The sequence below is a fragment of the Pezoporus flaviventris genome, unplaced genomic scaffold (assembly GCF_033815535.1).
Source record: "Pezoporus flaviventris isolate CSIRO_AGI_PZ_B2104156 unplaced genomic scaffold, CSIRO_AGI_Pfla_v1 ptg000154l, whole genome shotgun sequence".
In the NCBI taxonomy this organism is placed as follows: Eukaryota; Metazoa; Chordata; class Aves; order Psittaciformes; family Psittacidae; genus Pezoporus; species Pezoporus flaviventris.
In genome coordinates, this window is record NW_026892702.1 from 422,115 (window position 1) to 447,843 (window position 25,729).

A 25,729-nucleotide genomic window follows, 5' to 3' on the forward strand; every position below is an offset into this window, starting at 1 on the left:
CATTGCTCATGGCTGGCCCACACTGGTGGTTCATCCTAGTCCCAAGATTATTGAATGTTCCTGGATGCATCTCCCCTGCACTTGCTTTTGGATGAGGAGCTTGCAGATGGGAGCAGCAAACCCTGTTGATAATCTCTCATGTTGGACCCCCGCCTGTTGCCCGTCTCCAGGCTCATTTTGTTCTTCCTGTTATTTCCCAACCACACATGGAGCTGCAGTGCTGCTCAGCAGTGTTCCAGATGTGCCGCCCACCCGTTGCTCCCAGATGTGCTTGTCCATGCTTAATGAAGACACTGAGAAGCCATAAGCCCCAGCACCAGCAAACCCCAACATCTCCAGGCACCATCTTGCAGGCCCAGCCAGTGAATTCTTTTACTCCAGTATCTCTACTAATCATTCCTTCAGCTTAGGCCACCCTCACGCAGGTGGCACCTTGTCAGATGCTTTCGTTGGAAGTGGATTGGAAAAACCCCTCCCCTTTGTCCAGGAAGTGGTCATCCCATCCTGAAAGTGGTCATCCCATCCAGAAAGTGGTTATCCCAACCGGGAAGTGGCTATTCTGTCCGGGAAGTGGTTATCCCGCACTGCTGGCTGGGTAACACACTCCTCACCTTCTCATTTTTGTTCCCCACCTGCCACTTTGCCCTCAGTGAATGTTTCATTCTGCCTGAGTCCCACAGCAAGGGGACAGGCTGGTATGGGAATGCCGCCAAGACCCATTTTCCCTGCGGAGCCTGCACCTCTGCTCGGAGCTGGGGGAGGAAAGCCCTGTATCCCTCATGCTGCTGAGCTGCAGTCAGTGTCCACATCAGCTGCATGGGATGTGGAAACACCAAGAGCCTGCAGACACCTCAGGCTTGCTGGTGGCGCATCCTCATCCAGCTTTACCTGGGACTAAGCTCTCAGTGTTTACCCAGGTGTGAGGTGAGCAAAAGGCACCAGCACAGCTGAGAGCTGGGGCTCCTGATGTGGTTTCCCCTTTGCCTGTGACATCCATGCTCTCTGCTGGGTTCCCTTTACCATGCCCCATCTCACAGCTACACCTGGCCCCTCGCTGCCATACCCCCTTAACTGAGGTACCCCAGGCATGGGATGTGAGCATGAAAATTGGCATTGAACGGTGGGGAACTGACTGTGCCTCACAGCAAACCCCAGCCCTGCATCTGGCTGATTAAATGGCTATTTCAGGTTACTGTGTCTGGTCATGCTGAGGGTCTCTGTCCCTCCTCTATCAAAGTAGGCCCCTAACATTTCACCATCTGCCTCTGTCCCTGGGGACACTCAAGGCAGGATGAACAGATGGAAAGCAGCCCTGCAGAGGAGGACTTGGGATACAGGAAGATGTCAGATTGGACAGCAAAGAGCGTACATGGGCATGAGGATTGTGGGATGCTCTCTGGTGGTGGTGCCACCAGTAAATGGCAGCACCTCCTGTAAATGGGTGACAATGAGAAACCTCCCCTTCCTGGGGCTGACTCTGGCTGGGCTCAGGGCAACTGTGTCCAGATGCTCCCTGCCTGAACACGCTGTCATGGGGATCTCTGGCTCTACACGGGTCTGCATGGCTGTCATTCCCTTTGCACGGCTGGGAGCATTTCCATCCCAGTACACTGCAGCTCTCGATGCCTCCCTGTTTGTGCTGGAGGTTGAGTCTCTTAGGACACCAGCAGTCAGGCAGGGCTCCCTCAGACTGTGGCTCAACCCTGCCACTCCATGGGGCCAGACAAAGGGCAGCGAATACAACCCCATGAAGAAAAGGAGGAAGAGCCCCTTTTGCACTGGGAAGGGGTGTAAACCCTCTGCTCCATGCCAACCTGGGAACAGTGTGGCCAAACCTGTGCCAGACCAAGATCCATACCCACATCTCCACTCAAATCCCAGGAAGGTCCCACCACACCAAGTAGCCACCTGCCAGAAAGGGACTTGCTCCAAAGTCTCCACAAGCAAAATGAGGATGAGGAGCAAGGGACCATTCCCACTCCCACAGGGCTCCTCCAGCCCCATCTCTGCTCGTTACTAGTCAGAAAAGAGAATTTTTGTTCCTTTTCAGGCTCTGAAGACCTCTTCTCAATGCTCATCTGGCCTAAGAGAGAAACAGGAGGCTTGGCAAATATTAAAAAAAAGGGATTAACTGCAATCCAGAGAGATCTTTCTGCTTCTGTGTTAATCCCTGGTGCGGTTGCACCTGTGAGGGTTACAGAAGCATGCCTCAGAAGGACTGGATGGGTGAGGATGGGGAGAACAGCCAGGACTAGGCAGGTATTTCCCCCTGGAAACTTGAGAAGCACCTTAAAACCAGCAATAATGCAGGAAGGCAGAGAAGATGATGCTCTGCTAAGCCTCTGAGACAAGACTGTGGTCTTCTGTGGTAGCAGCAGCAGCAACAAAGAGAAATTTTTTCACATAAATAAAATATTCATGTCTTGGAGTTGATTGAAGTTGATGTCTTGCAGTTTTGTATTCCAGAGGTTAAATGCTTCATGAACTGAAGTGAGGAGATAGGCACACCTGCGAACGTCATGAAGAGGTGATGGAGCGATGGGCACCTGCAGGATAAGGGTCACTCGCTCTGCCCGTATTGAGCCATTTTCTTCTCCAGACTCTGCTGCCAGATGCTGCTTTGGGGGACAAAACTGAAGCTGCTCCCCACAGGATCTCCAGCAGCAGCAGGGCCTCCGTGGGACCATGGGCATAGGTTGAGCCCCTCGAGTGCCTCTGCACCCAGATACCCTGGCAATGGGCAGGAAGCCCTGAAGAACCCCCAGTGCTGGCACAACACACGCTGCGTGGGGGCAGCATGAGCAACAGAAAGGGCCGCTTGCTTCAAAGAGAACTAAGTGAGCCCGGGCTGTGAGGAGCTGAAGTGTGACCCTGCATCATGGCTGGGCTGGGAGCTATGTCCTCCTTCAGCTTCCTCTCCTTGGTGATATCTCCTTGTTTATTATTTTGCTCACTGTTTTATCCCACTGTGTAAGCAAGCTCAAAACGGCCTTCTCAGAGCCAGGGGCCCAACGTTCCTTGGCTCGCTACTCCATGTGGAAATGCATTACATTATTCACTTGTGACCATATTAAAAACAATCTCAATATACGCCTGGGCTCCTCAGAACTGTCACAAACTCCTTGTAATGATTAAAAGTGGAAAGATGCTCAGAGTTGCTAATCATGGTAGAGGAGGTTTGGAGTTAATCATGGTAGGCGAGACTAGAGTTTTTCTGTGGCTTGGGGTGCTCTCACCTCCCACCAAACCCATTGCTGAGCCCCAAGGTGGGGGTGATGTCTGGGGGGGGGAATGATGGGGCTGATCATGTCTGATCTCCCATTGTGGAGAAGATGGGACCGACCCCGGCGACAGGAGGGATGGTGTGGGGATGAACGCTGAGGTGACGGCGATGCCCGAGGGGCCGGGGCTGAGTCCCGAGTGAAGGACCATGCCCAGGGGGGTGGATGGGGCTGATCCCGGGGGACGATGCCCGGGGCGGGGTTGCGGGACGGAGACGGCCCCGGTGTCGGGGCAGCCGCGGGACCCGCAGCCCGGTGACCCGCCGGGGGGGGGCCGCGGCGGCGGTGACTCAGCCGGGAGAGGCGGGCGAGGAGGAGGAGGAGCAGCAGCAGCAGCAGGAGCCGCCGCAGCCACCGAGGAGCCGCTCACCTGCCCCGCCATGGCCCGCAGGGTAGCCGCCGTCCTGCTGCTGCTCGCCCTCGGCTGCCTCCTGGGCATCCTCCTTCTCTGCCTCGGGTCCGGGGACACGCGGGGCCCGCCGGGCTTCAAGGTGAGCAGGGCCGGTACGGAGGGGGCACCGGGCATGGGAGAGCGCCGCTCCCGGGGACTGGGGCAGCCGCAGCGGGCACCCGATGTGCGGATGCGCGGCACGGGAGCGGCGCCGGCAGCCAGGGGGGTCCCCAGAGCTGACGGGGGGGAACCCAAGCTGCGGTCGGGGGTCGCGGGGGCACCCGACTGCACATCCCCAGCACCTCAGACCTGCGCCTGCAGAGAGGACTGGGGGTGGCGTGTCGGGATGGGCCCCAGCCCCGAGCAGCCTTGTCGGCATCTGCGGGAAGGGCACCCCACACACCCAGCATCGCCCCTGGGCTCCGGCTGCATCGCCTGAGCCAGCGCTGCCAGATGAGACATGTGCTTCCCTGTGAAAACGAGCTGCTCCGTTTTCTTTCTCATTCTAAACTCCGATGCTGAAAGAAGCTCCCAAGCAATCTCTTGCTGGCCAAGTCCCCCAGTTGACTCCTTTGCAGCCCTTGTTTTAAAATGGTGGTAATTTGTTTCAGTGACAGACCAAGCTATTCCGTGGGAAAAAGGCTCTTGTCCTTAAAAATGGTTCATCAAAAAAACCCTTTTTCTCATCCCAAGCAATTTGCTTGGAAACTTTCAGAGCCAGCCCAAATGCCAGATGTGTTGCCTTCACTCCGGGTTTGTCAGATGTAATGAGGATTAGGTTAGGAAAATGAGCTGGCTGCTGTTGGTATAACCAGCAGTGATGAACTCTTCCCCTGTGCCACCTTTCATGGCCATCCATTGCCATGTGCTGGGGCCTCTTGGACTGGTTTCAAAATGGACTTTGTCTCTTTGGATGTGGGGGAATTAGATCCGTCCTCAGAGCCATATGTGCAGCACTTGGTTCAGCCTGGGAAGCTTTTTTTCCTACTGGTTCCAATCTGGAGCTTCAGCCAAATGCATTTCTAAATGCATTTCTCCTCCCAGTTCCAATCTGGAATGCATTTAGCCAGATGCATTCCCAGATATTTAATTTTTGTGCTTTGTGTTTTTTCTCTCTCTGAATGGACACATCCTCCAGACCACAGGCAGCCCCAGGCACTCAGATGGGTCCTGGCCCAACTCAGGGACCTGGGGGCTTGAACTGTTCCTGGATGTGTCAAGCACATATGAAGTCCGGCTCAGGTCGGCACCAGTGTCCTGCAGTGCCTGTTCCCATGGGCCTGACACCGGGCAGGCACCAAGAGGTTTGCTTTTGCACAAAGCTCAGGGCTGCTCTGGGGATGCAAATCTTTGTCAGCCTAACTCAGTGCAAAATATGTTGATGTGATTTCGAGAAGGTTGGTCCAGCTGTGGGGCACATCATCCCTGCCCGCCTGGGCAAGGCACGCTCCTTGCTGTCTTGGTGTATGTTAACAGCAGCTGCTGGATGACAGCACTGTTCACTGCTCAGCTATGGCTCCAGTCTTCCCTTTCCAGTTCCTTTTGCTTGGAATATAGCCTTATAATACCCTGAATTAGTTATCCTGCTGCCAGAGGGATTGATTCCAGGAGCACAGTGTTCCCCTTCCCTTGTGGGTCTGCAGTGGGGCTTAGGGCACTGCTGCCTGATGGCTGAGAGCTGGTGCCTTCTATTGGCAACCCTTGTTTTTCCTTCTTTTGGCATATCTTTTCACTGGCCATTACAAAATGCACTGGGCTCTTTTCTTGCCAGCTGTCCTGGGGGAGCTGCAGCTCTGTGGCAGGAAAGAAACCACCGTAGACCTGAGGCCCTGTGGGTCTCACCACCCTCAAGGGAACTGGGATGTTGTGGGCAGGGCTGGGCCCTCTCTGCATTGTGGGGCAGCTCAGAGAGCCATGGGGGGGGGGGGGGGGGCTGGAAGCTCAGGCACACCCACAGCCACAAGACATGGACATGCAGCCAGGCTGCAGCAAGGTGGGCAGCTCCCAGCGTCCAGCTCCTTCCTGCCTGGGGTGTAGGGTGCTTCTGGCAGAGCCATGGACTTATCAGGAATCCAGAGCCCTACCTGGGACCTCGCTGCCCTGTAGCCTTTGGGGACACAACCTCCCCTGGCGTCCCCTCTGCAGGGGCTTTGGGAATGAGCAGCCAAGTCTGGGGCTGGGATGAGCAATGCTGTGGTGGGGCAGAGCCCACAGGCCTTGGGCTGACTCAGGGACACTGTCCTGATGTGGGGCCATGCCAGGTCCACCTGTGTCCCCCAGCCCTGCAGCATCACCAGGGCCTGGTCAGAGGTCCTGTTGTTGGGAAAATCTCACATCCCTGGGCCAGCAGGAGGTGCTGGGGTTGGGGACTGTCCTGCCGCCTGGGGCCAGGGCCATGAACACGTTTGAGGACCTGGTAAGCCCCAGAGTGCTGGCAGTTGAGCGTGTGGGGTGGATGAGAGGGATGGCGAGAGCCAGGCACTGGTGCCAGGGCATGTCAGGGCATCCTTGTGTCCCTCCAGCCCTCATCTCTAGCCCACTCCCTGGCAGGTGCAGGACACCTCTGATGAAGAGCTGAGGGCAGTGCTTACACTGCAGATCACCCATGAGATGGACTTTCAGCCTGATTCTCCATCCTGGGACCTGTCTGTGCCCCCCATGTGGCTGAGGGCCCACAGCTTGGCCACGGCTTGTGCGACACAGCTGCTTGTTCTGCAGCGCCTGAAGCCATGGCTCCAGTGTCTGGGCACAATGGCTGAGGCAGAGGCAGGGGCTGGGAAGGGGGCTGGGGCAGGGACAGGGGCTGCTGTGGGTGACTCTCCCCTGATTCCCATGTGGTTGCTGGAGACGTGTGCACTCTTGGGTCTAGAGTAGGAGATGGGACTTCTCGTTCATCCCTAGGGAACCTCCAGGTCTCCCTCAGCCTCTCCATGCCCCATGTGTGCACTTGCCTTCCTCCCCTGCCCACCACCCCCAGCACTGCTGGGGAGGGTGATGGCCTGGGGTGTAGAGCCCTGTGCCCTGGGAGGATGTACAGGGGGGTGCCATGAGGCCACAGTGGCTCCTTTCATGCTATGGTAACCATGGAGTACACCATGGAGCATCCCATGGAGCACGCCATGGAGCATGCCATGGAGCACACCATGGAGCATGCCATGGAGCACACCATGGAGCATGCCATGGAGCACACCATGGAGCACGCCATGGAGCACACCATGAAGCACGCCATGGAGCACACCATGGAGCATGCCATGGAGCACTCCACGGAGCACACCATGAAGCACGCCATGGAGCATGCCATGGAGCACAACATGGAGCACACCATGGAGCACTCCACAGAGCACACCATGAAGCACGCCATGGAGCATGCCATGGAGCACACCATGGAGCATGCCATGGAGCACTCCACGGAGCACACCATGAAGCACGCCATGGAGCATGCCATGGAGCACACCATGGAGCACGCCATGGAGCACACCATGAAGCACGCCATGGAGCACACCATGGAGCACGCCATGGAGCATGCCATGGAGCACACCATGGAGCATGCCATGGAGCACCCCACGGAGCACCCCATGGAGCATGCCATGGAGCACTCCACGGAGCACACCATGAAGCACGCCATGGAGCATGCCATGGAGCACACCATGGAGCATGCCATGGAGCACTCCACGGAGCACACCATGAAGCACGCCATGGAGCATGCCATGGAGCACACCATGGAGCACGCCATGGAGCACACCATGGAGCATGCCATGGAGCACTCCACGGAGCACACCATGAAGCACGCCATGGAGCACACCACGGAGCACGCCATGGAGCACGCCATGGAGCATGCCATGGAGCACACCATGGAGTACACTATGGAGTACACTATGGAGCACACCATGGAGCATGCCATGGAGCACACCATGGAGTACACTATGGAGCACACTATGGAGCACACCATGGAGCACGCCATGGAGCACCCTGTGGAGCACACCATGGAGTACACTATGGAGCACACTATGGAGCACACCATGGAGCACACCATGGAGCACGCCATGGAGAACCCTGTGGAGCGTGCCATGGAGCTGGGGCCAGGCTAATGGCAGTCAGGGGTCTGGAGGACCATCCCGTGCCGAGGCCTGGGGCTGCTGCTCCCCACTCGGCAGCGATGGGGTCTGCCTGTGCAGAGGGTCTGAGAGCAGAGACCCCCACCCTGACCCACAGGTGCTGCTGCGAAAGGCACTGGGATGTGCTGCATGGGTCAGCTGGTGCTGATGCCAGCTCCAGCGCTGTCACTGTCACCCCAATACAACCGGGGAGGGCAGATACAGCCCCATGTGCTCGGCTGCAGGGGCTGAGCAGGCAGCACGGCTGCCCCAAGCACACACACCCACACACATGTCTGCACAGCACACACCACCTATGTGCATGTACACATAGGCACAGGCACACTCGTGCATGCAGACACGTCAGCATGCCTGCATGCTTGTGCAGCTCACCCATGCACCCTGCACACACACCTCCACACTGAAATTTGCACACACGTGTATAACATATGATCACAGAATCCCAGACTGGTTTGGGTTGAAGGGACCTTAAAGCTCCTCCAGCTCCAACCCCTGCCATGGCAGGGACCCCTTCCACTAGAGCAGCTTGCTCCAAGCCCCTGTGTCCAACCTGGCCTTGAACACTGCCAGGGATGGGGCAGCCACAGCTTCTCTGGGCACCCTGTGCCAGCGCCTCAGCACCCTAATGGTGCTGAGCCCTGCAAACCTCACAAGTGCATGACATGAGACATGCACATGCCCTATGTCCATGCACACACACATCTCCACACAGGTGTCTACAGGCATGCACACCCCACGCACACATCCATACATCCATGCACATCCATGCACATACATATCCCCAGCGCTGCTCCTCCTGGGCTGTCCCTGTTCCTGGTGTGTGGCACTGTATTCCAGGCACTGCAGGTCATCCTCACTGCCTCCTGCTCCAGTGTTTCTTAACCCCTGCAACCCTGTATGCATCCCCATCTCCAGTTTTGAGTTTTGTCCCCCTCCAAAGCCTGCAGGTCCTGTCCTCCCCCATCATCTTGGGATTAGACACAGCTCCCTGGATCCTGGCCATGCTCAGCCTCATGTCTGGGGCACCTGTCAATGCTTTCCCTTTGGGGACAGTGTTGTTGTCCTGCTGATGCTCACGTCACTCCAGGTGATGTCCGGGGTGGTGCTGTGCCCATGAGGACACTGAAGACATCTGCATGGTGGCTGCAGGGTTTGTGGGCACACGTGTGGCAGAGGTGGGTGGTGGGGTCTGCTGGGGCTGGACCCTTCCTGGGGATGCCAGCACCCACTTGTGAGCAGTGGGACACTAAAGGGGACATGTGAGGAGGATCATGGGGTGGGAGCTAGTGGGGACATGTGAGTGGGTGTCCCTGGGACAGGCAGCTTCACTGGAGCAGCCTCAGTGTCCTCTAGTACTTGTGCTTGGTGGGTGACGCCCATCTGGGGGTGCAGGGGGGTGCTGTGGTGAGGAGGGCCTGGGGTCACACTCAGGGGGTGCCTGGCCCATGGTCCATGTCCCGCTGGGCAGAGGAGGGGGCTGAGACCCCCCAGAGGCTGCTCAGAGCAACTGACCCCAGCACCAGGCCCAGAAATGGCCCAATCTGGGGGCCCTGCTCCGCTCCCCAGTGCTGTGCTTCAGAGAAGCAGCCGGGGGGGGGGGGGGGGGGGGGCAGCTGTAGACCCCCCTTCCTCCTCTCTGCAGGGTTCAGTCACCAGTAGCTGCTCCCCACACAGCAGTCTGGATTCTCTGCTGGCTAGTGCCTTTGGTCCCAGGATGTGTGGGAAGCCTCTGATGGTTAATAGGGGCTGGAGGAGGCTGCAGGGGTTTCACCCATTGGAAATGGTTCCCTGGGGAAGCTGGGGGTGCTGCTGGTGTGGGGCCTTGGCTTCACACAGGAATGGGAGTTGCCTGTAAGCAGGGACCGCAGGCCTCTGCCCTGACAATTTATTTCTGCTGGCCAAAACCCAAACCTGCAGCCACCTAGGCTCTGTGGGAACATGGATGGGGACAGGGACGGGACCAGAAGCACCCACCAGGCAGGGCCAAGGTGGATCCCAGAGTCTGGGTGAGGCAGGCAGCAGGCAGAGCCTTTGTACAAGCCAGGTCTAAGCCTGAAGTGGTTTCACCCCAGAGCTGCTCAGCTGGATCCCACCTCACCCCCTCCTCCCAGGGCAGCAACCCTGAGCACAGGGGGTGCAGGCGGCACAGGGCAGCCCCTCCCTGGGAGCAGGAACCACGGCTTGGCAGGAGGGAGCTGGTTATTTATAGCCAGAGAATGGCCGAGCCATACAAGGGCAGGAGGGACGAGGTGCCGGGCTGACCATCTTTGGAGAGCTGCATCCCAAGGGGACACTCCCAGGTGTCAGGGACCTGCCCGCACAGCTCAGCATGACTGCCCACGACTGCCCACGACTGCCCACGACTGCCCACGACTGCCCATGACTGCCCACGACTGCCCACGACTGCCCACGACTGCCCACGACTGCCCATGGATGGCCATGGGTGCCAGTGGATGTCTCTGGCAGCCCATGGATGACTGTGGATGCCCATGAATGCCCATGGATGCTCATGGATCCCTGTGGGCTGTCCATGGATGTCTGTGTTAGCCATGGGTGTCTGCGGGTGCCCGTGAATGTCTATGGGCATATGTGGGTGCCCATGGATGCCTGTGGCTGCCCGCTGGCCAGGAGTGATGCTGTGGGGTGTTGGGAGCAGACAGCAGGTGCTCAAGAGGGTGAGGGGGTTCCCATGCCCTGAAAGTCAACGTCCCAGTCCTGTGCCAAGTAGCATCCCAAGATGTCCAGTATCCCTGGCTGGGAAGAGCGCCTGTTCCCAGCCCCATCCTGGTAGGGCCCATGCCTGGTGAGGGCAAGGCCATGCCTGCACTGGGCTGAGCAGTGCTTGCGTTTGCCAGGCAATGCTCCTGAAGATGCTGGCCAGGGCACGGGCTGTGGTGGGACATCGAGCCCCGGTGCCTGCTCCCGGGATGATCTGGAGCACCGCGGGGTGCTGCCTCCAGGCCTGACCCACTGCTTCCCCCTGCAGTATGGCATCGTGCTGGACGCCGGGTCCTCCCACACGGCCATGTTCGTCTACAAGTGGCCTGCAGACAAGGAGAACGACACCGGGGTGGTCAGCGAGCACAGCATGTGCGACGTGGAGGGTAAGGGCTGTGCTGATCCCGGGGCCAGGGGCTGGTGGCAGGCTGTGTCCCATCCCCAGCAGGCAGGGCCCCACGATGCGGCCAATGCTCTGCCATGCCCAGCTGCCTCCCCGTGCATCCACCAGCACAGGGAGGTGCCTTAGGAGTCCAGCCCTGTTCCCCAGACCTCTGCCGTCTCCCCCAAGGCTTGCAGTGCACGCCAGTGGCATACACTGAACTGCCAGGAAACATTTCAGCTCCCTGCCTAGCCCAGTGAGGAGCGAAGGATGGTTTTCCACTCTCCATTTAAGCAACCTTTCCCAGGCTGTCTGCCCCGGGGATGCAGCATGGGCAGGGAGATGCACTACTGGACTCTGGATGGCTCCATACCCACAGAAACCTGGAGCACCTGCCTCTGAAGCAGGCTGTGCCTGGGAGGGCCTCAGCCTGGGAGAGGCAAAGCTGCCCATGGAGCATTTTCCCACTGCCCGCAGGGAGCAATGTTGTTTGTTCTCCACAGGTCCCGGCATCTCCAGCTACAGCTCCAGGCCTCCAGCTGCCGGGACAAGCTTGGTGCAATGCCTGAACCAGGCTCTGAGAGATGTGCCCAAGGAGAAGCACGTGGGCACCCCGCTCTACCTGGGTGCCACAGCCGGCATGCGCCTGCTCCAGTGAGTGCCCTGTGCACATCAGCCTTAAACACTGCCCAGGGGCTCTTCCATGACACCCTGCACCTTCTCACCCAGGGGTGGGAGATGGTGAAGAACAGTTCCGAGGGAACCCCTTTGCTAGACAAAGCTCCTCACGCTCCCAGCTGCCCAGCTGTGTGTCCCTCACAGAGATCTTCCTGCCTCTCAGAGCAGGAGATGCTCTGCAGTGCTCAGCTCAGCCAGCCCCCCTGACTGAAAAGGGCTGTAGTGGGACCAACACTGGGATAACCAATCCAGTCTTTGCAGCTAGCTGGGAGGGAAGGCCCCCTGCACCCTTTGCAGCCTCACGGGATGCAGTGAGAATAACTACTCCCCAAAAAACATGGAGAGGAGGGAGTTGTGCCCCCCTTGCCCAGCCACAGGATCTGGCTCGACAGGAGGGAGGACACCCCATCCCTGTCCCTGCCTCCTCCAGCAGAAAGAAGGGGAATTAGCTGGGGCTTTTGAGGACATCCCCATGGGTACCTGGGTGAGGACCCACCTCCCTCTTGCCCCAGTGCCATGGTGAGGCTGGGACCCAAGGGCTGTGTGGGCAGTGGGGTGTGATCGCAGCACCCAGCCCAGCCCTCCACTCTGCCTGCTCCGCAGCATCTCAAGCCAGCAGGCCTCGGACGCCGTCCTCGGTGCTGTGGCGACCACACTGAAGTCGTACCCCTTTGATTTCCGGGGCTCAAAGATCTTGTCTGGGGAGGAAGAAGGGGTCTTCGGCTGGGTCACCGCAAACTACCTCCTGGAGAACTTCATCAAGGTGGGCAGCGAATCATGGCACCCAGCAGTGGTGGCTGCACTGGCTGGGCAGTCCTGTAGCTCATCACATCCTTATGCCCACTCTTGTATTTCTTGCTCAGCGTGGATGGCTTGGAGAATGGATCCAGCCCCAGAAGAAGACCCTGGGGGCGATGGACTTTGGGGGCGCTTCCACACAGATCACCTTTGAAACCAGGGACACCATTGAAGACCCCAGAAACGAGGTGATGCTGAAGCTGTACGGCCAGACGTACAAAGTGTACACTCACAGTTTCCTCTGCTATGGAAGGGACCAGGTCCTCAAGAGGCTGCTCTCAAAGCTCCTCCAGGTACCAGCATATGCTCAGTCAGGATGCCGTCTGTCATCCACATTGTGCCCTCACCCTGGTGTTTATACAAGGGTGGCCCCTAGCCCTGGGTCTAGGACAGCCCCACAGGGCCGGCTGCACCTCCTTCCCACCCATCTCTAGGTTTTTGCCCACAACCCTCTCCCATGGTCCCAGGGCTTCCTCCCACCTTCTCCATAAGGTGTTGCACCCCTCGGCCAGAGCCAAGACATCCTAAGTCATCTCGAGATGCTTGTGGCAACTGCCAGTTCTGCATCCTGCTGCCCAGTCCCCTCTGCGTCTCCCGGTAGGGAACGGAGGCAGCAGTGCCGGAGCTGTCAGGGCTCATCTCACATATGTTGCTTCTCCGGTAGGCTGAGAGATACCAAGCCACTGTTTCACATCCCTGCTGGCCCACGGGCTACCACAAGAGCCTATCGCTGAGCAGTGTCTATGACAGCCCCTGCACAGAGAAGGAGAAGCCAAGCCTTGCCCTTGACACCACCATCACTGTGGTCGGCACTGGGAATGGGAGCCTCTGTGCTCTGCACGTCAACAAGCTCTTCGACTTCACCTCCTGCTCCTTCTCCCGCTGTTCCTTTGATGGCATTTTCCAGCCAGAGGTTTCAGGAAACTTCATTGTAAGTCCTGGCATGGAATGGGATTGTGGGCCAGGTCTCCCCAGCCTCTCAGCATCATGCAGCAGCAAACCCAAACCCCCAGCCCTGCAAGGGCCGTTGCTGGTGCCTACCACACCACAGTGGCTGTTGGTGGCAAGAAGGTTTGCTCCCAGCCTGTCCCCCAGTTGTCTCCCTTCCTCCATCAGGCCTTCTCTGCCTTCTTCTACACGGTGGACTTCATCCAGACAGTGATGGGGAGGCCTGTGCGCTTGCCCAGTGACCTGAAGGACGCTGCTGAGATGATCTGTGCCACCAACTGGAGCGAGGTGGGCTCCCTTGGCATGGTGGGGTGGAGAGGGCTGCTTCATGTGGGGCATCACCCAGGAACTGAGAGCAGCCCTTCAAGGGAGCTGGGTGTCTTGGCACCCATGGAATAGGGGGATAGGTGATAGGATCAGGAGTGCCTCAGGTGGGTATGTGCAGTGCCTTGGCCAGACAGGTGCTTTAGGCCACAGAAACAAAGCCTGAACCCTCCTGGCTTGACCCTTTTTCTTTCTCCCTCCATGCATCCCATCCAGCTGCTCCAGAAAGCCCCCAAGCTGGAGAAAAGGCTGCCAGATTACTGCGCCGTCACCATGTTTGTTTATTTGCTCACCACCAAAGGCTACAACTTCAACAACCATTCCTTCCCCAACATCGCCTTCCAGAAAAAGGTGGGTAATGCCAGAGGACATCCCCATCCCGTGGTATCTGCTTGGAGTCAGGCCAGAAAGTTCTGCAGGAGAGCCCCACACCAAGAAAGAGCTAAGCAGTGTGAGGGAAGATCTCGGGGAGAGGGACAGGATGGGACTCTCAGGGTCTCGGTGAATCTTTTGGGAGGTGAAAGAAACTGAGCTAAGCTGACCGGGCATGGAGTAAGGTCCTCCAGTCCCTCCCTGGCCCTCTAGACAAAAGCCACTGCAAACAACTCTTTGCTCAGGCTTGCTGGGAAGTTATCTCAGAGCAGAATCCTACCTCTGATGCCTTTCTGAGCCACAGGATGGGCAGTGAAGTCAGGACCAGCCTGAGCAGACCAGATCCTGTTCCCATTGGATAAGCCCAGGATAGTCATTGCTTCATCCTTGGGCTGGCTGGACCTATGGGCGAGCGAGGGCTCAGGGTGCTGAATTCCCCCCCCACACACACCCATCTCCTCCATTGGGCTGACACTGAGGTGGTCCTTGGAAGGTCTCTTGAGGCTTGTGGAGATGGGTTGAGTGGGGTGGTGACCACACCATGCTCTTCCAACAGGCAGGAGATACCTCCATCGGCTGGGCCCTGGGCTACATGCTGAACCTCACCAACATGATCCCAGCAGAGAAGCCCTCTTCCCACAAAAGCATGCTGTACAACTACTGGGTCATCCTCATCCTGCTCTTTGTGGTCACCACCCTGACATCTCTGGTGACCGCTGTCTGCCTGCTCCGGCGCAGCAAGTCTGGCACAATCTAATGGCCTTGTCAGGGAGCCTTGTCTGCAGGGCCCTGCACCGTCCTTCCTGCTGGAGTCTCCATGGCCTGAACACTTGGAATGCAGCAAGTGCTCAGAGATGTCATCTTCCCATGCCTGATGTTGCCTGTCCCAGAAGGAAAGCTGCCCCTTCATGCCCTCCCCTTGCTTTCAAGCTGCAGAAAGGGAGGGACAGAAAAGGACTGCTGGCCTGGCAGGACAACAGCTTAAGGGCTTCCCAGTGCTACTCAGGGACGGACCCCAGAGCAGACTCGGGATTTGGACATTCAGACCTGGGGCATCTTTCTGCCACCAGACCTGGGCTGAACTGGGTCAGCAAGTCACAATAGTAGGATTTATTTTCATGTACATGGCATGGGTGGGGAACATTTACACTAGTCCTTATAGCTGACCTCTCTAGCCTGTCCCTGAAGCACAAACCCTGCCTCCTGGGAGCTCTGGGCATCAGCCAGAGCCCATGCTGTCTTTCTGGATGACACACAAATCCCACTGACCTTTCTGAGGGTCAGATCTTCGCCTAGACTTTCACTGGTCTCAGCACATGGGCTTTGGACAGCGGCTTAGCAACAACCAGACATGGGGAGCAGGCAGCTTCCCAGGTCCCACTTCAGTAACTTCATGGTGCCTTCCCCATTCCTGTGGTTCCTAACCCAGATTCGCCTCTGGCCATAGCCAGAGCCTCCTCCATTCCCAGGCTGACAGGCTCACTGTGGGAGCGGGGCTTTGCTCTGCTTTAGGATTTGATCCCTGCAGAACCCCTCCCCAGGCAGCTGGGAGGACGCGCCTTTATTTCCAATTGAGCAAGAACAGGGACATGCAAACAGGCAGGTCTGGGTTTGTCTGGTTGGGTTTTTTTTTATAATCAGAAATAAATCTTTGTAACCACTCCTATGGCTCCGTGGCTCATGATCAGCAACAGGCCGGTCAAGCCTGGCCGTCCCACAGGGGAAGAGCCACTTACGGGGTCTACACGGACACAGCCACAAGTCAGGCTCTGCCTGGAGGTCTCATTCCTTTGCAGCCTGCCCAGTGCTGAGACACCACCATGGCTTCATATGCTTTACCAGCCTGAAGACAGACTGAGGTGGGCTTGAAACCTCACTCCAGACTTGGGACCAAGAGGAGGTGGAAGAGTTTTAATCAGCCTAGAAGGTCCAAAGACATGAGCAGGCAGCACTCAAGCTGACTGTCCTATGCACTCACTACTGTGCTCACTCCACACAAGGAGAACACACAGGGAACCTCTGCTCCCAGAGACTGGTTCTGGTACCCAGGCAGAGCAGCAGAGCAGCCCGCAATTCTGTTCATGTAGTTGTTGGCAGCTCAGAGCCACCACGTATCCAGCTGCCAGCACAGGCCCAGTCCCGACTTGTCAACCCCATCCGGAGCGATCCTCCAGCCCTCTGTGTCCCTCCACACACCCCGGGAGAGGAGCGGCTTCAACAGAGCTACGGTTTCCTGGCACGACCTCTGCTCCAGGGCTCTGCTCCATCAACACCTTTCCCTGCTCCCGCTGCACTGTGGCTCAGCACACCCGCCCCCTGCAGCCACTTTGCTTTTCGCTCTTCTGGCTGCTCCCCATCTCTGCACAGAGCAAATGTGATTCCAGCTCAGATGTTCTGAGCGCTAAAGCCAAGGTCGCCCCCCCGGGCCCCTCATCTCCCCAGCACAGGGGCTCCCTCCCGTGGCGAGGCCCCGGAACCACCACCAGCCTCCGTCCACAAGCGCTTTCAGCTCTCGACTTTTATTGCATCCCGCACACGTGATGTTCAGAGGCCGCCGGGGAGGCAGGCTCTACCCCGTGGTGCCTCTACCACGCTCTCACTGCACGATCAACTCATCTGAGGTGCGGGAAAGCGCCACAGACCCACCAGGCTCGCAGGCAGCACAGGCACAGCAGGCAGGGAGGGCAAGAAGGGCTGAAGCAGCACACAGGCATGGTGCTCTGGGCTCTACCAGCTACTCCACAACGTCCCCATACTTGTTCTTCCTCACCAGGGGTGCTGCACTCCCTCTGTCCTCTGGACTAGGCAGATCTTCTGCAATAGAAAGAACAAGCTCCCATCCTTCAGCTGCAGAGTGCCACTGGGCACATGGGGATTTTGGCAATGACAGTCACCAGCTTAATTATGAGGCAGGAACAGCAGGGAAGAACCAGGCATGACAAGCCCAGGGAAGGCAGCAGGGAGGGATGTGAACATACCTGCAGGCTGAGACACTCTACCAGCCATGGCGAGCTCTTGTGGGAACTTGCCTGTCTCCAGGTAAATCCAGAAGTCAGAGCATTTCTGTGTCTCAGCTCTGGTTACCACATAGCTGGCGAGGGACCCTGCAGCTGAAGAGACCAAGGTGCTCCTGAGAAAGCTAACAGCAAGGGCATCTGCTAAGAGCAGTGGTGAGAATTGAGCTTGCTCAGCCTGGGGAAGAGAAGGCTCCTGAAGGGGAGACCTGAGAGCAGCTCCAGTGCCTAAAGGGGCTGCAGGAAAGCTGGAGAGGGGCTTGGGACAAGGGCCTGTAGGGACAGGCCAAGGGGAATGGCTTTAACCTGCCAGAGGGGAGACTGAGATGAGCTCTTAGGCAGAAGCTCTTCCCTGTGAGGGTGCTGAGGCGCTGGCACAGGGTGCCCAGAGAAGCTGTGGCTGCCCCATCCCTGGCAGTGCTCAAGGCCAGGTTGGACACAGGGGCTTGGAGCAAGCTGCTCTAGTGGAAGGTGTCCCTGCCCGTGGCAGGGGTTGGAGCTGGAGGAGCTTTAACGTCCTTTCCAAACCAAGCTATTCCATAATCCTATGAAAGCACCTACTGGCATGCACTTACTGGTGCAGCTGCCTGTGGGCCATCCCTGATCCCACAGGGCTCCATGGAGGAGGGATTAGCCAGGGGAGAGAACCCCCCACGCTATGGACAAGCAGCTCCTCTGCCTGCAACACGGCACCGTCCCCGCTGCCACCCGCCCCCGGGGCAGGACACTCACCGCCGGCCAGCAGCAAGCTCCACTGGAGGCTGTACGGCACCTTCCTGGTCACCAGCTTCTGCACCGCGAACACGGCCCCGCTGCCTGCCGAAACCCAGGGCTGGGGCGCTCTTACCGGCCACGGCCCCGCCCGGGCCGCTGCCCCCCGCCGCTGCCCGCAGCTCCTGCGGGAGCTGGGCCCTTACCTGCCAGGAAGGTGCCGATGCCCTTCAGGAAGGCGTGGGACTGGCAGGCCGCGTACTGCTGCAGCGCCTGCGGGGACACGCTCAGCGCGGGGCGCGGACACACGCTCCCCCCTTTCCCCGGCTCCCTCAGCCCCGGCTCCCACTCCCCTCCCCGCCGGCCCCGCAGCGCACCGGGTGCTTGGCCGCCACCTCATCCTCCACCCGCCGCACCCCCAGCGTCACCATGGCCGGGCTGGCGGCTGCGCGGCAGCGAGGGCCCGCACGGGCTCGCCCGCCTCTTCCGGCGAGACAGCCATGGCGGAGCCGGCGGGGCCCTTCCACCGGTTGCAGGCCGGGTCGTGCCGGTACCTGTGCTACTGCGGGCCCGGCGGCAGCGTCTAGTGAGTGCGGGAGCGGGGCCGGGGCCGCGCGGAGGCTGGGGAGCCCCGGCGCAACCTGAGCCGCTCTCTCCGCAGCGTGACCGATGCGCTGGAGGTGTGGGCTGGGGAGCTCGGCGCCCCCCCGTCGCTGGGCTGCGTACGTACCGGGGCTGGGGCCGGGGCCGGGGCCGGGAGCCGGGGCTGGGAGCCGGGCTGGGGCTGGGACCGGGAGCCGGGGCCGGGAGCCGGGGCCGGGGCCGGGAGCCGGGGCTGGGGCCGGGGCCGGGGCCGGGAGCCGGGGCCGGGAGCCGGGGCCGGGGCCGGGGCCGGGAGCCGGGACCGGGGCCGGGGCCGGGGCCTGGCCAGGGCCAAGCGGTTTCGGGACCTGCCCTCCTCCCGTGCAGCGGTGCCAGCCGGAGGAGCACTGCGCGAAGCTCAGGTGCGTGCGGCAGAGCGGGGGGACCGGCCCCGGCTCCGGGCCCCGCTGACCCCGGATCGCCCGGGCAGGGAGGCCCTGGGGCGCGGCGCGGCCTCGTTGAGCCCGGGGGAGGCCCGGGGCACGCTACGGCTGCAGGGGGACGCTCCGTGCTCGGCCCTGGATCTCCGGCCGCTGCCCGCCGGGGAGGCGAGGAGCCAGCTGCGGGCGCTGCTGTTCGGCATGGCGGGGCGCATCGAGGGCCTGGAGAGACGCCTCAGCGGTACGTGCGGGCCGACGGAATCGGGGTGAAGGCGCGACGGGGGTGGGCAGCGCCCTGCAGCCTTCAGAGCATCATCCGCCCACCCAGAGCTGCCCCGAGGGATCCAGATGAGCTCTGGGCCTCTCTGGCCTCACCCCAGGTGGTTTCTCCTCCCTGGTCCCACATGGACTGACCAGGAGGCAGTAGAGGTGATGCTGCTGCCTTCTTCCTCGTTGGCTGCCTAGTTCCCAAAGCTGGCCAGGATTTGCATTTCATCACCTCGGGTGGAAGGGCTCCTGTGTGGGACCAGTGTTGTGTCCCTGTGCGGAAACACAACCTTGTTCCCGTGGCCCCATCATCAGGAAGGGGGGATTCACCTTACAGAGGTCTCTGTTCTAGGGGCCTAGGGGGATCTTGGGGCTTTGGCAGCCTGGGTGAGAGTTCTGGGAGGAGAATATTTGGCTGTAGAGGACATGGAACTTGCAGGGAAGGCCTGGGGTGCTGCTTGCTGCATTAGTGTGTATGGTCACAGGCTCTGGCTCTGGTTCTTTCCTCAACAGTGGTGGAGACACTGGCATCTTCCTGCAGCCCTAAGAAGAATACAGCCCAGAACCAGCAGCAGTTCCTGCCAGGTAAGCAGTTGCCAGGGGGCACCTCCCCTGGTCCTGCTGTTTGTCTTCTCTTCCCTAGGAGGCTGTTGTTTCTGTGTCCATGTGCTCTCCAGGACACTTTGAGCCCCCTTGACTGTGGCTTGTTCTGGCACAGAAGAGGCCAGGGGTCAGCATGGTGTCTTGTGGGTGTCTGGGATGTGCTGTGCTCAGGTCAGGTGCCAGGCATCATGAGGCAGGTTGCGTGGCAGCCTCCAGGAGGAGGTCAGGCTTCACTGCTCCTCCAGGCTGGAGGCTGGGGCAGGTCCATGTCTCCCTGCTCCTTTGGGAGAGGAGGCCAGGCTGGGCCCTTCCTTGCTCACCGTGGAGGCTGGGCCTGCCAGGCTGGGCTGCTGGGCACGCACCCTGGGCATAGAGGGATTTGCAGGGCTGCCAGAGCAACTGGCTGACCCTTTGCAATCCGTCCTGCCTGTCCCTCACCGAGGCAGACCCCAAGCCTTGGAAGAACAGGGGTGCTGGCTCTGATTTGCCAGCCAGGAGGAAGATCCCAGGGGAGTCTCTCATTAATCCTGGCTTTAAAAGGTGAGTGCTGGGGCCAAGTGCTAAGGATGGGCTGTGTAGAGGTCCCATGGACTCTGCTCTGTAACTGCATGGGAGCAGGGGGTGTGATGCTCCCTCCATCTCCTTCTAGCAAGAAGGCACCGTCTGGAGTAGACTTTGAGGACTCCTGACCTGTGCTGCCCTACCAGAGCCTGGCCAACTGCGGCTCTGGCAGGTGAAGGTTTCAGTTGCACCTGGGAAGACAGATGGACCAGCAGGACCCAGAGGGCTGGCTTTTTTCCCCCGCAGGTCTTCCCTGCTGGCAGGGGCCACCTCCCCACCTCACGCCATGAATTTGTGGGGTTTTTAACGAATTTTTATATAGCCATATAACTAAAAGATTGCCTGTGCTTAACTTATTGCCAGTAAAGATGTTTAGCCAGCTGGTCTCTGGGGACCAGGACAACATGGGTGGTCCATTCTGCCTTTCCTTTGGTTGGGAATCCTGTGGCCAATTTCAACTGACCTTGGAGGGTCAGGGGCTCAGAGCTCACCTTCCTGACAGCTGTGTGCCAGTGGGCTGGTGGGTGAGTGGTTGGAGCTTTCCCAGGAGAGCTGGGAGAATGGGTCCAGGTCCCGCTATGCACTGGGAATCGGGTGTCAAGTCCTGTGAGGCATGAGAGCTGCTGAGGCTGGTCACTCCTGACACACTTGTCTCACTTGCAAAGCCTTTATTGATTTCCAGAAGCTCTGATACATGGCTTGGACTTGCCCTGTCTCACCCCCATCCCTCTCCCAAATCTGCTCCTGAGAGCTTCCTAATTAAAGGTTCAAGGGGCGCAGTGCCCTCTGCTCCCCTTGCCCAGGGAATAGGGCCCTGCCGTCTCCTCCACCCATGCTGTGTTCCCAGGGCTGTGCCATGGCTGTGCTGGTTCCCCTCACTGGTGCAGCTGCTTGGGAACATCATGCTGCAGGTCACTGACTGGCAGGTGGCATTCTGTACCTCCAAGGGAGGCTGCAGGCATGCCCACTGCCCTCTCTGACCCACAGCCCTCTGCTCTGGGCAGCTTTTCCTCCCCAGCTGCTGGCCTTGTCCTCAGCACTGCCCAGCTTTGGTACAGATGGTGCCAGTGGCTGTGGCCCCCTTGTACCCATTACAATGCTTGAGGAACCGCAGGGCAGGTTGAGGGGGTGCTGGCTGGTCTGGGAGGATGGCACAAGAGGTGAGAACGCATTTGCGGGTGCAGTGCAGTGCAGATAGCTGCCAGCACCTCGGGTAGGGGTGCCAGCTGAGGGAATGTGGGTGCCAGTGCACAGCTCATGCTCACTGCCCTCCCCAGTGCATGCAGGCAGGACCGTGATGGTTACAGCAGGACCAGGGCGAGTGCTCACTGCAGCGACCGCACCACGGAGCGATAGGCTTGTACAATCTCCTCGCTGCTGGGGCAGCTGTATCTGAACTCCTTGGTTTCCCTGGCACTGTTGAGGTACCGCCACACACCCTGCAGGTCCTTGGGGATCCCAAAGCGCCGGTAGTGCTGGCACACGACCTGTGGGCAGGAACGGGGTGAACCTCTGCCCAGCACTGCATGCCTGGGGTGTGCCAAGGAGGGCCCCATGGCCAGGGGCTGGTACTGACAAGCAGGAGGGTGGCAGGGGGCCAGGGCACATCCCTGGGACTACACAGGATGACATGGAAGTGGTATGGGGGTTGGCGAGTGAACAGGGGGTTGCTGCAAGCACCAAGGGGCAGGACTGGGGAGCCAGGGAGAGGAGCAGGTGAACGGTGCTGAGGTGCCAGCACTCACCTGCACGATGTTCAGCTTGGGCAGCAGGTTGCAGTCTGCCAAGGTAAGCTGGTCCCCGTCGAGGAAGCGGCGTCGGGAGGCCCGGAGGAAGGGCTCATGGGCCAGCTCGTGCTCCAGGGGGGCACTCAGGAACTCATCCAAGTTCAGCAGGGCCCGCAGCAGGTTCCGCTGCAGTGCTGCAAAGGGGTGGCAGCATCAGGGCCCCTCAGCTGTGCTGCAACTCCTGCCCCACGCCCAGCCCTACACGTGGACCCAGCCACACCGAGCTGTGGGGAGCGACAGCGCCTGGAGCCCCAGCTGGGGCAGGGGAGGGCTGCAGTGGCTCAGGGTGACCCGATGGGGCTCTAGGGTGGTGCCACCCGAGAGGTTGCATGAGGTGTCTGTCCCCCACCCAGCGGCTCACCCTGGTCCTGGGCAGGCACTGGGTTCTTGATGTAGGTGGAGAACTTGTGGAAGATGTCATTCCCTGCCAGGCTGGACTCCCTGTACTGCGGGACCAGGCTGGGGTACCTGCCGGGACATAGGCACAACTGAGGGTGGCAGCAGGAGCCAGCAGGAGCTCATGTGCTGTCTGCTGCCCCTCCTCAGCCTGTGCTGCCCCTCTCTGGCCCCTGGACCCCTGTCAGGGCAGCAGCTGCTACTGACATGGGTGGGCCCAACTTCTCCTCCAGGAAGTCCTCGATGGTGACAGTATCAGTCTTTGGCTCGCCGTTGTAGAGTAAAACGGGCAGCTGGGCCCCCGGCGCAAAGTCCTTCAGCACGTCCAGTGCCCTGCAGGAGATGGGGACAGATCATAGAACCACAGAATGAACCAGGTTGGAAAAGCCCTTTAAGCTCATCCAGTCCAACCCTTACCCCAGCACTGCCAAGGCCACCACTGCCCCATGGCACTGAGGCCTCGTCTCCACGCTGTGTGAACACTTGCAGGGACGGTGACTGCAGCCCTGCCCTGGGCAGCCTGTTCCAATGCCTGAGCACCCTCTGGGGCAGGAATTGTTCCTCAGCTCCATCTAAACCTGCCCTGGGGCAGCTTGAGGCCGTTTCCTCTTGTCCCATCCCTTGTTCCTTGGGAGCAGAGCCCAGCCCCTCCTGGCTCCATCCTCCTGTCAGGCACTTGTAGGCAGCGATCAGGTTCCCCCTGAGCCTTCTCTTCTCCAGACTAATCTCCCCCCCCCCCCCCCCCCAGGTCCCTCAGCTGTTCCTCATGAGTTCCTAGGGCTCTGCAGGGCACCACATGTGTGTCCTGGGCAAAGGGACAAGGTGGTGCTCCCAGGCTGCATCTCCTCAGCATGTGCCTGTTGCAGCTCAGCCCTTGAAGAAGCCCACATACCTCCCTCAGACAGCGGGGGCGGGTGGATATGCACAACAGTTGCCATAGTCCAACAGTGCCCATCCTTCGCACCTTTCCCAAGGTGCTGGGGGCGTACCATGGCCCATCACTGTGCCAGGGCAAGTCTGTCCACCCTGCCTGTGACCCCAGGGCTGGCAGACCCTTGGGAGGAGGCATCACTCACCTCTTCACATCCACGGTGGTGAGGGTGAAGGGCACCCCTTTGAGCAGCAGCACCATGAAGAGCCGCTGGCAGAAGGGGCAGTGGCCCACACTCTCCCCATCCTCACTTGCCTGTGGGCAGAGGGAGAGCTCAGTGGCCCCTTTGCCCAGCATGGCTACAGGCAGCCAAGCAGCGCTGGCATCGGCTGTACTGGGCAGGGCACCAGCACCTCCCAGCTCCTGGGGCCTTGCTGCCTCACCCCATCAGCCTCCATGGCTGGTGCTGGCCCTGGCCTGCTGGGGGACATGAGGACCCCAGCCCCACAGTGCTGAGGAAGACGGGGCCTGGGGCAGCTGTGGCAGAGGAGAGCCCAGCACGGTGGGGACCGTGCTGGAGAAGGGTGATGGTGATGCCGGTGGCTCCCTTGCTCCCGGGTGTGAGCCCAGGCGGGCCCGTCCTGCCCGGTGCAGCCAGACAAACTGCCCTGGCCGGGTGGAGGCAGGAAGGGCCGGGCAGGTGCAGGGGATGCTGCAGTGGCTGGGGAGTGGGGGGGCTGGTGTGGGGGGTATCCCAGCCCAGCACCCCAGGCTGAGCACCAGAGCCCTCCCTGCCCACAGGCAGCATTATGCTGTGTCCTGGGGAAGAGCCCTGAGCTGCCCGCTGCTGTCCACGGCACTACATGAGCACTGCAGTGGGCAGAGGCAGCACAGCCAAGCCAGCCCAGCGACGCCTGAGGCCCTGCCAGAGGTGCCCACCGGCCTGGGGCACCCCAGGTCCCCCTGACCCCTCTCACCTTAACGAAGAGCTGGATTTGGGGTTTCTCCGCCATGCTGGGTGGTGGCTCCTGGCTGAGTGGTGGCGGTGCCGTGAGCGCCCAAGAGCCGTGCCTGGTCCCAGCCCACATTCCTCCCTAGGGTGCACCTGTTCCCACCCATGCCTGGCCCCACAGCACCCAGGGCCGCCCTGCCATGGGGCCCAGCCCCTGTCCTGCAAGGACAGCTCCTGCCTGTGCCCCCAGCCAGCTCCACCACCCACCCTGGAGATGCCAAGTGCTGGGTGCAGCCCTGTGTGGGGCCCAGCTCCCTTTGCCCATTGCAGGCTCCTGCCCATGCATGTGCACTGTGACCCCCCCCTCCTCAGCCCTTGCCCTCTCCAGCACTCAAGCCTGGTGCTCCTGCCCATCAGTACCCACACACTCTTGCTGGGTCGTTATTTTTTTTATTTAAAACGATCATTATTTTTCACATTTAATCTGTTTCTTTTGCTAGCAATGTACAGGCTCCTCCAAGGCATCCTCACCCCATGCCCCACATGGCACTGGCACTGTGCCTGCAGCTGGTGGCCAAGGACGTGCCAAGGGAGGCAAGACGGAGGCGAGGCCAAACTCAACCAAGCAAATAGTGTTAAGGCAGCAACCCCCCCTCCCCCTGCTCCCACCCCACCGCCACCCTCAGGGTGCCCCCAGTGGGGTTTGTGCCACCATGGCTACCCAGGTTGCATCACCATTGACCACCGAAAGCCATGGGGCATGGGGACAGTGGCACACACAGGGTGGGGGCAGCTCTGCAATGGGAGGGTTTAGGGGATGCTCCACACCCCCAGTGCCAGCACCCACCTGGAACCTGGCAGTGGGGCAGGCACAAAGCCCTGGCCAGAGCATGGCTCTACCTTGGGGTGCCACCAGTGAGGTCAGCTGGGACCCAAAGGTGACACCATCCCTTCTTGCCCTGGTGGCAAAGGGCTGACCCCAGGCTGGCTCATCCCTGGGGTGCCCCAGGGAAGGCAGCGCATGCACAGCACCCCCCCACCCCCACCCCCCCCCGCCAGCCCCTGTCCTGTATGCCGTAAAAAAAATATGGTCTGAAAAATCTGAAAATAGAGCTCATCTCCCCCCAGGTTCCCCTATTGAAAATACTGTATTTTGTATCACAATCTAGAGCAGGTGGCATACAGGACTGGAGGGGACCAGGGGCACAGGGACAATGGAGAGGCTGTCCCTGCCCCAACAGAGTGAGGCCAGCACTGGCACTAGGTGCTGCCCATGGCAGGAGCCAGCCTTGGGCCTCCTGCTGAACCCATGCCAGGAGGCAGAAGGGGCAGCCAGATCCAGGTGCTCCTGGAACAAAGAGGAACTGCTCACAGGTCCCTTGGCTGCTGCAGAACATGGGGCATGCAGGGGTGGGTGGCTGGGGTCTGTGTCATGGGTCTGGCCATCACCCCACCTCTGGGCACAGCTGCGGGTCACTGCAGGCTGGGGGTGCTGCTAGGCATGGTCCCTGGGGTGGGTGACAAGGCAGCAGGACCCT

The 25,729-nt window shown here is 60.0% G+C and overlaps 4 protein-coding genes across 5 annotated transcripts; 2 read left to right on the forward strand and 2 right to left on the reverse strand.

Annotated features, from left to right (window-relative positions):
• The first annotated feature begins 3,474 nt into the window (after nt 1–3,474).
• On the forward strand, nt 3,475–15,472 carry ENTPD2 (ectonucleoside triphosphate diphosphohydrolase 2). Its single transcript, XM_061479638.1, has 9 exons — nt 3,475–3,772; nt 10,774–10,891; nt 11,391–11,541; nt 12,169–12,328; nt 12,429–12,656; nt 13,028–13,294; nt 13,480–13,599; nt 13,852–13,986; nt 14,564–15,472. Exons 1-9 carry the CDS (start codon nt 3,662–3,664, stop codon nt 14,762–14,764), a joined length of 1,491 nt encoding a protein of 496 aa, XP_061335622.1. The 5' UTR covers nt 3,475–3,661; the 3' UTR covers nt 14,765–15,472.
• A 1,038-nt stretch (nt 15,473–16,510) lies between these two features.
• TMEM141 (transmembrane protein 141) lies at nt 16,511–18,261 on the reverse strand. 2 transcript variants are annotated; one of them, XM_061479626.1, is made up of 5 exons: nt 18,110–18,261; nt 17,939–18,005; nt 17,754–17,837; nt 16,986–17,111; nt 16,511–16,818 (listed from the first exon to the last, which is right to left on the reverse strand). In XM_061479626.1, the coding sequence occupies exons 1-5, from the start codon at nt 18,161–18,163 to the stop codon at nt 16,742–16,744; spliced, it is 408 nt and encodes a 135-aa protein (XP_061335610.1). In that variant the 5' UTR covers nt 18,164–18,261; the 3' UTR covers nt 16,511–16,741. The 2 variants fall into 2 exon arrangements, with proteins under 2 accessions (XP_061335610.1, XP_061335609.1); XM_061479625.1 differs by having other exon boundaries at nt 16,986–17,117; nt 18,110–18,258.
• Nucleotides 18,233–20,590, forward strand: PAXX (PAXX non-homologous end joining factor). The gene is given in 7 exon segments (XM_061479661.1): nt 18,233–18,292; nt 18,295–18,454; nt 18,702–18,995; nt 19,172–19,360; nt 19,535–19,606; nt 20,071–20,164; nt 20,274–20,590. Coding segments are annotated over 7 exon segments (909 nt in total). The 3' UTR covers nt 20,314–20,590.
• Nucleotides 20,591–21,462: 872 nt separating this feature from the next.
• Nucleotides 21,463–24,345, reverse strand: CLIC3 (chloride intracellular channel 3). The gene is made up of 6 exons (XM_061479620.1): nt 24,217–24,345; nt 23,445–23,554; nt 22,576–22,701; nt 22,334–22,440; nt 21,931–22,106; nt 21,463–21,672 (listed from the first exon to the last, which is right to left on the reverse strand). Exons 1-6 carry the CDS (start codon nt 24,325–24,327, stop codon nt 21,511–21,513), a joined length of 792 nt encoding a protein of 263 aa, XP_061335604.1. The 5' UTR covers nt 24,328–24,345; the 3' UTR covers nt 21,463–21,510.
• Between the last annotated feature and the right edge of the window lie 1,384 nt (nt 24,346–25,729).

What these genes read in the sequence shown, in the direction of transcription:
- TMEM141 (XM_061479625.1), bottom strand. Translation starts at nt 18,163, where the DNA reads ATGGTGACGCTGGGGGTGCGGCGGGTGGAGGATGAGGTGGCGGCCAAG. An exon ending in CATCGGCACCTTCCTGGCAG is followed by an intron (nt 17,838 to 17,938) that starts GTAAGGGCCCAG and finishes GGGTTTCGGCAG; the next exon opens with GCAGCGGGGCCGTGTTCGCG. An exon ending in TAGAGTGTCTCAGCCTGCAG is followed by an intron (nt 16,819 to 16,985) that starts GTATGTTCACAT and finishes CTATTGCAGAAG; the next exon opens with ATCTGCCTAGTCCAGAGGAC.
- CLIC3 (XM_061479620.1), bottom strand. Translation starts at nt 24,327, where the DNA reads ATGTGGGCTGGGACCAGGCACGGCTCTTGGGCGCTCACGGCACCGCCA. An exon ending in AAATCCAGCTCTTCGTTAAG is followed by an intron (nt 23,555 to 24,216) that starts GTGAGAGGGGTC and finishes CTCTGCCCACAG; the next exon opens with GCAAGTGAGGATGGGGAGAG. An exon ending in AGTGCCTGCCCAGGACCAGG is followed by an intron (nt 22,107 to 22,333) that starts GTGAGCCGCTGG and finishes ACCCCTTTGCAG; the next exon opens with CACTGCAGCGGAACCTGCTG.
- ENTPD2 (XM_061479638.1), top strand. Translation starts at nt 3,662, where the DNA reads ATGGCCCGCAGGGTAGCCGCCGTCCTGCTGCTGCTCGCCCTCGGCTGC. An exon ending in CAGCATGTGCGACGTGGAGG is followed by an intron (nt 10,892 to 11,390) that starts GTAAGGGCTGTG and finishes TGTTCTCCACAG; the next exon opens with GTCCCGGCATCTCCAGCTAC. An exon ending in TCCTGGAGAACTTCATCAAG is followed by an intron (nt 12,329 to 12,428) that starts GTGGGCAGCGAA and finishes TTTCTTGCTCAG; the next exon opens with CGTGGATGGCTTGGAGAATG.